This window comes from Nymphaea colorata, chromosome 6 (assembly GCF_008831285.2).
Source record: "Nymphaea colorata isolate Beijing-Zhang1983 chromosome 6, ASM883128v2, whole genome shotgun sequence".
In the NCBI taxonomy this organism is placed as follows: domain Eukaryota; kingdom Viridiplantae; phylum Streptophyta; class Magnoliopsida; order Nymphaeales; family Nymphaeaceae; genus Nymphaea; species Nymphaea colorata.
The window spans coordinates 11,663,059-11,672,630 of record NC_045143.1 but is presented as its reverse complement, the minus strand read 5'-3'; the positions used below and the strand labels follow the sequence as shown (position 1 = coordinate 11,672,630).

At 38.9% G+C, this 9,572-nt stretch overlaps 1 protein-coding gene across 1 annotated transcript; it reads left to right on the top strand.

Moving 5' to 3' along the window:
* Nucleotides 1-6,217: 6,217 nt before the first annotated feature.
* Nucleotides 6,218-8,823, top strand: LOC116255558 (AAA-ATPase At3g28580-like). The gene is made up of 2 exons (XM_031631423.2): nt 6,218-6,764; nt 7,567-8,823. Exons 1-2 carry the CDS (start codon nt 6,340-6,342, stop codon nt 8,642-8,644), a joined length of 1,503 nt encoding a protein of 500 aa, XP_031487283.1. The 5' UTR covers nt 6,218-6,339; the 3' UTR covers nt 8,645-8,823.
* Nucleotides 8,824-9,572: the final 749 nt, after the last annotated feature.

The following is a 9,572-nucleotide window of genomic DNA, read 5'->3' as shown; positions in this document are numbered from 1 at the left end:
TTTGATATTGAGTTTCAAGAGTGAGTTGTTAATGATAAACTCATGCTTTAGCTCTGAGATGAGCATATTTGATAATGCAAGCAAGGTAGTGATGATGGATGTGAAAGTATGCGCTTACATTAAATTAATTGAGCATGATGGTTGTTTATTTACTTTGCACAAATGTTTACTCATGGCATGAGTTATCATTATGATGTGGGCAATGACCTAGGTTCAGTTTTATATTTCTAAATTGATGGTATAAGGGGAAAGTCTAAGAGCAACACAATATATCGGAAATGAAAAGTTTAAGATCGGCACATGTTGCGACTATAAAGAGTTGAACCCAATTGTAAAACATTAAAAAGGCTTGGTTGGGTGCTGCAGCGGTCCGGGTACCTGTGAGTGAAACATTCCCTGAATGCATGAATTGATAAAGTGCTCATTCCCCAGGCTACTTAGAAGAGGCCGTCCCCATCGTGAGAAATTGACTGTGGGATGCAGTTACTGCAGTAACACAGTTGATCTCAACGAAATGTGAGGCACGATAGTGGTCACCCCAAACTATGCCAATATTCTCAGTGACTCAATGTTTGGGACTGTAAGATATGCAATGGTCTACCCTAAATATACTAACAAACTGAGTGACATCATGTGATCTTACTCAGCAAGTGTGTATGTATACATCATAAAAATTCATGAGATTATGAATTTTCTGTATATTTATTTATTTATCTACTTTCTTTATTATCACGATGTGATTTGTTTTCATGTGACTCAGATTGAGTCTGATTCCTTGGAATGTCAAAGAAATTGGCAAACCAAATTTAATGAGCCTTTTGAACTATGACTCACCAGTGTTGGAGTGAGCTTGCTTCCAATAATGATACTCACTCATTATTATTTTAAATCAATACAATACATAAACTCTATGCTCAAATGATATATTTGAGACCTTGTGATCATTTTCGTTGTGCACAGTGGCTGTACTGATGCTATGACTATCTACTTTCATTAGGTTCTCACTATGTAACGGATGATGCTCGTTCATCGGGTGGCTGAAAGGATGGGAGATGCTGAAAGTAATGCGATAATGTCATATACATTTCTCCTTGTACATACTTGTACAACTTTATGGTGTTTGAGACTAAGACTTGAGAGCCGTCATTCTCCAACATATATATAAAGCAATGTTTTTATTACTAGGTTATTTTCATTAACATTAAATGATAGGACAGATCGTCTCATGTGCTAATTACGTAGGCAAGTTATTTGTACGCAATAGACAGATTGGGCCTACGCCAACTACGTAGGTGTGTGATTGTTACAAAAAAAAAAAACTTTGTATCTATTTCCTTTTCGTGTTTAGTTACTGATGGCTTTGCCATCAGCTCCACCATTAAAAGAAAAAACAACAAAGGACCCATCAGGGTCCCTCACAGGAATGTAAAGGGCCAAACACCCTATTCAAAAGAAAGGGACGGCCAACCGCCCTTCTGCTAGACTACACAGGCACCATACATGCATGAGACACCGCCAACCACCCTATTCAAAATAAAGGGACTACACAGGCACCATACATGCGTGGGACACCATAATAGATTGGTTGCAGTAGAATTGCCACTGGATGAATTGGAGGGACCCGTCTTGGTATCTCGTGGAGAAAAATGGAGGAAGGGCCGACTATCACTGAGAGAAATGGAGGGCCTACAACCCTCCCACTAGCCGGCATAGGCTCTAGAGGGTGTCTGCTGGCCAGATTCACCAAACTTGCCTAGATGGTTTTATTGTAAGCAGGTTTATATTTATAGATGTATTTTTTATTTTCAAAACTTATTTCAATTGTCAATTGAAAAAAAATTTACAACTCTTTACCAACGCATTTTTGGAAATGCATCGACAAAGATTATTACCGACGTTAAGCTGAACGTCGGTCAAAGAATTAGGGACGTGAATAACAACCGTCGTTATTTTTTTAACCGATGTCCGGCCGAGTGTCGATAAAGATCGTTATTGAGATTTAGGAGATTTAGTAAATGCTGTTGAGAATTATAACTAATGTTAGCATAGTCGTCGATAATAGTTTATTTGACTATGTTCACCATGCATAGACGACAAGTAGTTGAAAATGTCAACGATAGTTTCCACCGACATATTGTTCCCCGACATTCAGAGAAAATGTCGTTCCACATTTATCGATGTTTTTTTGGCTGTCGATAAAATACTAATTTTTTGTGGTGGCTGCAACCTCTGCCGCTTCATAATAACACAGGCAGTGAACTGCCTCTAGCGGTTCGGTGCTGCCAAGCGGGGTGGGTCCAAATTTGAATCCATCCCTAGAATCAAGAAAACTGAAAAAAAAAAAAAAAATTGGCCCAGGTCTTTTTAACTCGATCTGGATCCGACTGTGTCTTGTTACTAAATCCAGTTGGGTCTGATATAGTTCCGGACCTGTACCAGATTCTATCATGAATTGACTCGGCCTTAGCTGGTCCAATTCAATCATGGGAACAGGTTCGTAGTATTAAAACCTTTTTATTTCTCTCTCTCTCTCTCTCTCTCTCTCTCTCTCTCTCTCTATAGTTATCTGAAGTCAGCAGCAAGTTAACTAATTGAAGAGTGTTAAAGCACTTGCTCCTAGCCAGTCTACAGGCCATTCTTTTTTGGACGCTACCATTCACGACACAGACTTGCTTGGAAATTTTATTTGTAACCCTTATAAAACTGATTCTTATAATATATGTTTAATAATTTAATTACAATCTTGTTGTGCAATAATTTATTGCAGCCATTAGAAATATCATTGCCAGCAACAATAAATTCTAGTACAATATGAAACAATAACATATCATCCATGTAGAATATCTAGTTGACTTTTCACCATAAAATATAGTAATAACCAACAACCTAAGCATAGGTGATCTGCTATGAACATCTGAAATCATGATCAATCTGAAAGATAGCTTAGCAATTCAAGCTCAAGCACTAAAACAAGGTAAGCTAAAATTGCTCACCACTGAAAAGAAGGTTTCTTTTCAGTAAAATCTTTGGGCTCATCCATGCCACCTAATTAATTAAACCACATTCAATCACAAATTGCACACATAGATGTAAAACCAAATTTTGCAACATGTAACTTTATTTAGGCCTCATTGACCTCTCATGATTCACCTAATTCTTCCCAATTCTAATTAATATAATCCCTAATTAAAGAAAATCCCAAAATACTAGTCATACATGCGCATTTAGCTCTTATATATAGAACTCCTACTAATTGAGGTTGAATTTAATTTCTCATAAAGGAGCATGCTTTGGATTTTATAGACTCGTAGTGGAGATATCTCGTGAGGGGGGACAGATCAATGAGCAATCCCTTAATGTGCAGCTTTTCGGAGTTGCCACACTTCTATGTTGAGCACACATTTTAATTAGACTGCCTAATTATTGGGCAAATACCAGCACAGTGGAGCAAAGACTATTAATATTAGCTTGCATTGTAGGCACAATATTACTTTTGAGAGGAGCCGAAAATACTTCACTTAGGAGCAAATCAGGAACTGTGTTCCAGAGGAGGAGCTTCACTCCGTCTTGGTGATTTGATTTTCTTCTTCATTTCTAGTACAAGAAAGCTGCACCATGATGTTTGAGGTAGTCGCACTTCTAGTTCTAGCAGTGGAAAGTCTCCTGATTAATACCTCTGACTCAAGGACTATTCTAGCTTAAACTTCTGTGGAAGATAGTGGTAGCTCATGGATTTGAGCTTTAGCAACTTTTTCTACTGCTTTGTTGATTAAATCAAATCTATGCACGAGTCTACCAATGAAAAAGTTCAAGGTACTACCTTCGCCTTTAGTCTATACACGCCTTGGCTTGCTTAGAAGACTAAAAATCCTATGGGATCCAAACCATGACCCCACCATTCAAATGATTTAGGGAAATACTTGATTAAGATGAGGCATCAAGTCAAAGATACTTGTCAAATATGTCTCATAAGCAAGGTGAGTTCATAAATGGTTTTGTTACGGATGCTACTCCTAAGTGCATTTCAAAAAATATAGCGCTCTTTTGAATATGAATTAACTATAATTCTCCAACATAGCTCGTTCAACTGGTGAAGTGGTGAAAGGCTGGTCATCAGTTCGATTGCCGTGGGTGCTATTCTTCTAGACCAAGTACGATGTGGTTAATAAATTCCGTCTCCAATTCGGCTTGGCTTGTTTGCAAAAATCCATTGGCACAACACAGCGGACTAAAACAGATGGGGCTTCACATTAATTAGGTTGCACTTTAAATTTGGATCAGATCCTGTGTTTATCAAGTTTGACTTAATCAAGATTTAGGTCTGTAGTCAAATTAGACCCAAGTTTTGGAAAACTGAATTTCTGGTCCAACTATTACAAGATCCAACATTTTTAGATGTTTGGGCTGGATTTTAATCATGATCTAGTCAATCAGACATCAGGCTCAATTTCAGATTCAGTTGTGAAATTGCATGCAAAAAAAATCTGAATCCAACAAGCAAACAGATCTACACTTCCTTACTCGATCCGACAAAAAAAATTAAAAATCATGTCGGACCAGATATGCCAAATCTGTTTAGATCCCTAAATTGATGAGCAACAACACACACAAAGTATGACATACAAGGACTCAAAAGAAAGCTCCATTAAAAGTAACAGCGTATTTGCATGACAGCCCATCACAAAGGTTTAGAAGGTTGTTTTTGCCTTTGGTTTAAGATATTTTTTAATAACCCGAAAATCAGGTCTGGGTTTGACTAAAATTTAGCTTTTTTTTTTCAAAAAACAGCGAATAACCTTACCTACCATTATTTTTATAAAAAAAAAGAACTGTGTTTTTGATCTGTCACCAAAATACAAAAACTGCTTTTTGAAAACTCATCAAAAATTAAACTTTTACAAAACTGGATTTTCGAAGATGTCGAGTCTAAAAACTGAGGGTGAAGGGACACAGTGGCCTTAAAGACAGAGAAGGCGACAGCCTAAGGAACACAAAAGAAAGACGTCATGGAAAACGAAGACCCCAAACAGTCTGGCGGAAAAGCATTCGACCAAATGAATGTCATCCATTCATAGCGGAATGACAGAATATTGCAGGTTTCAGCACCTTTTGTTTCTATTGATAGGTGATTGGTCGTTTATTGAATTGAAAAAAAAAACAACAACAATTTTGTTTATTATAAGTCGGAGTCCTATTGGTGCCAACTTTTATATATATATATATAAATAAGTCCTCAAGATTGTAATGAAAAATGCTTGATCCTCTACACACAAACTCACACATACACACAGACACCTACATACAAGTTTTTCAGGACTTTTCACCAAAAAATACTTCCGATGCAACCTTGCAGGAAGATTAAGCTCCATCCATTTTATTGAAAAGGAATAGAAGACAAATGAAAACCCCGAAAAATTGCAATACAGAGAAAAGGAAAAATGTGATAAATGATTTCTTCTTTAAGAAAACACATATTTTATCACTTTTTTTTAGTTAATTCTCATTTTTTTCTTTAATATGGCAATATTTTTGGCAAGATTACAATATCAGTAACAATGACTTCAACCCCACGTAACATTGGACTTTTGGCTTAAGGCATTGTGGGGCACATCCATTGGATTCCACGTAAGTGTAGACTTTCCAACATATGAGACCGACCAGTTTGTCCGAGAACACCAATCGGTCGTGTTTCGTCAAAAGAATATAATAAAATTACAGACCACCATGACTGCGTCTTCCAAGTATTGAAAGTTACAACAATCAATTGGTCACACATTGACATCATAGTTACGTCATCAACACTATGCCGTCAACACCAACACCGCCCATATATATATATATATATCACCCAACCGAGTGTTTTTGCTGTGTTGTTTTGGACCCTCCACACGGCCTCTTATTATTAAAAAATAAATAGCCAGGGAAGGTTCGTTCGGATACGACCAACGCTCTTTCTTGGTACATGCGTGAAATTATTGTTATTTTTTTTAAAAAAAAAAATTCCGTGCTTTTTAAACACAATTTTTCATTAATATTGCAATATGAAAATATTAAGATATTAGTGTCAATGACTTCAAGCCCAAGAAACATTCGACTTTTCCTTAGGGCTCCGTAGGGCTCGTACGTTCACATAGAAATATATAATATTCCAAATAACTTTGTTAGGTGAAAACATTGATATATACGTGACCCAAAAGTTCTTTCAGATACGCAGAAGATCAAACTTCGGGGAAGCCACCTGGTGTCGTCTACGATCTCTCCTGCCCTCATATAAAAAGGGGTGCCTACTGGCTATCTCTGAAAGCAGGCAGGCAAGGAAGAGAATATCTTGGTTTGCCAATGGAGAGTGGAATGACATGGACCAGCTGGGGCTCCGTCCTCGCGTCCTTCATGTTCATGGCTGCCTTCGCGAAAGACTATCTCCCTTTCTCTCCCCAAAGTCTGTTGATGAAGGTGTCGCACAGGTTGTTCGATCTGCTGTACCCGTACGCAGAGATCCGGATCGACGAGATGGGACAGGAGCGCTGGTACCTTACCACCACCAAGATATTCGAGCTTATCACCGTCTACCTGGCCGCCAACACCTCCAAGTCCGCCCGCAAGATGAGAGCCAATCTGGACAACGACACGGAGAACTTGAAATTGAGCATGGACGAGCACCAACAGATCACGGACAAGTTCCAGGGGATCACCGTCTGGTGGTCATCCCACACCACTTCTTACCGCTCCTCCTCCTACTACGACCGCGAGGCCGAGGAACGCAGGTATGTTATCACACTAAAATGATCTGCCGGACATTTCTATCTCAAGAAAAAAAAACACAAAATTATATGCTTTTTCTTTTTCTTCTTATGACTTGCTTTTAAGGAATCGATTTTCAGGTGAATAGAAAGGTTGATAACTTAATCTCACTCCTTGAAAGAGAACCGAAGCCATTTTTTTCTTTTTTTTTTCATTAACTCATTAATCCACAGTTGTGTCGGTAGTGATGAGATGTCTACATACTCCAAATCAAATTCTCCTTTTATGGTATAGGAGCATATATAAAAGCTACTTCCTTTTGAGTTGAGTTAAGAACTGCACGCTTTCGTCTAAAAGTATTTAGAAGATTTGTCTTGAGCAAACGACCATTTTTAAATTGCTCGCTTTATTTTGGTGGTTTTTTTACGCGCTTGGATTTGTTGTTTCTTAATGCACACTTGCAGAGGTTGTGATTACAATACTTGCAAGCGTACATTTGATATGCAAATGGTCCCCAAAAACATAGTATTGTATTCATTTGGAAACTTAAATGAAAAAAAAAACACTACAATAACCATCACAAATAAAGAAAGGAACGGCATTTTAGTAATTTATTAAAAAAATGTCCTACATAGCTTTCATTTTTACTTTCACGTCTTTGCAGAAAAAAGCTTTCTTTTTCAATTGTTTTTTAGTTGTCAAAATCGATTCAGCACTGATTCCGTTCGAAAGGGTTCCGACGGGCCAAGACTTTCTGGACATTTGCTCGTGGTTGAATCAATGGCTGCTCTCTCATCTGCTTCCTTTGCTTGGTCGCCGTGACAGGCACTATGTCCTCACTTACAACAAGCGTTACAGGGACCTGATCATAAACTCCTACCTAAAGCACGTCTTCGAAGTGGCTAAGGCCATTGAGGTGAAGAACAGACGGCGGAAGCTGTTCACTAACACGCCAAGCAGAGACAATGAATACTCATTTTCATCCAAGAAAAAGGCATGGAGTCCCGTCACCTTCGATCACCCTTCCTCCTTCGACACACTGGCCATGGACCATGCGAAGAAAGCTGACATTTTGGAAGACCTTGATTTCTTCAAGAACGGGAAGGATTATTACCGGAAGATCGGGAAAACGTGGAAGCGTGGTTACTTGCTCCATGGACCGCCGGGGACGGGCAAGTCTACCTTGATTGCGGCCATAGCCAAGCACATGGACTATGACGTCTACGATCTGGAGCTCACCGCAGTAAAGAACAACACAGATCTGAGGAAGCTCTTGATTGAAACAAGCAGCAAGTCAATCATCGTCATCGAAGATATAGATTGCAGCGTGGATCTCACGGCCGACCGGAAGAAGAAGAAGAAGAAAACGTCAGAAGAAGGCTCATCAGAGGCCCAGGGGCCGAAACGTCCGGGAATGGAATCCCCGGAGAAGGAGGAGAGCAAGGTGACTCTATCAGGACTGCTCAATTTCATCGATGGTTTGTGGTCTTCATGTGGAGAGGAGAGGCTCATAATCTTCACCACCAACCACATTGAGAAGTTGGATCGTGCATTGATCAGGACTGGCAGGATGGACAAGCACATCGAGATGTCTTACTGCACCTACGAGGGCTTTACTGTTCTTGCCAACAACTTCTTGGATTTGGAATCCCACTCTCTGTTTGCTGACGTCCAGGAGCTGATCGAGATTGAAAAGGTGGAAGTGACTCCGGCTGATGTTGCGGAGAAGCTGATGCCGAGAACGATGCTTGAAAAACAGAGAAAGACTCCTTGCGTCGAGAAGGTGATTGAGTTCATGAAGAAGGCAAAGGAAGAGAAGATGAAGAAACAGAACGATGGGGAGCCCCAAGACAGCACGGATCAAGAGGACGGTGGCCTCGCTCTTAGTGAAGGCAGTGATTAGCCCTTCAGTCTAGACTGTCTATTGTCTTTCGTTCTGAAATTTTTCTGGCTTCATTAGGCACTATAACACACAAGTCCAACTAGAAGTTATATTCTGGGTATCATTGTAGTTGACGTCTATTCTGTACCCGTAACTTTTCTTTCCTTGCTTTAATTATCTAGATAAACTTTCTTTTGCTATCTTTGGAGATATAAACTGTTTGAATGTAGGATTTATGGCGAGAATAACTTGACTTTTCAGTCTTTGTCCGGTTCAGACTCACATGTCTATGTAATCAAAACCAAAACAGAGTTTTGAGTAGAATTAGATGTTTAGATTTATTTGGATCTTGACATTAGACAAATATGGACGTAATTCGGTTGGTGTCAAATCTGACTCTGAATCTCTGATTAACGTTTGAATACTTTTGCATCAATTCCAATTCTTTGTTTCATATTCAGGCTGCTGATCCAAATAGCTGCAACTCATTGACACCTCTATCCCACATGTTCTTACAATCAGGATTTGCTCATGTGAACAGTAACTTGATCTAAGGATGTTCAATGAGTCTAGCCAATTTAGTCTCAACTCGAACTCATTCGACCGTTAAACTCAACTCAAGCTTGACTCGCTTATAAACAAGTCAAGTTCAAGTTTGTTCAAGTTTAAAATGAAATCGTTGAAGAAAATGAGCCGGCCCAAAGCTAGATTAAGCTCTGTTAAACTCATGGACACTGAAGTTATAAAAGGCGTTTCAGTACATATACAGCTCAAGTGGAATGGTCCACAAATATACGGACTTGGTTTTGGTTCAAATTTTTACCAGAAAAATCGCATTTGTCTCATTAAGAAGCTAGCAAACCATTAATTAATTATATTTTGTGGCTCTATTGACAAAAGAGCACGTTGGATTTAGAGAATTAAACGATCAACTTATTAAAAAGTTAGC

Bases quoted from the DNA above. Each gene is read 5' to 3' on its own strand.
- LOC116255558 (XM_031631423.2), top strand. From the start codon at position 6,340: ATGGAGAGTGGAATGACATGGACCAGCTGGGGCTCCGTCCTCGCGTCC. The intron at 6,765-7,566 runs GTATGTTATCAC...TCGCCGTGACAG, and splicing joins CGCGAGGCCGAGGAACGCAG to GCACTATGTCCTCACTTACA.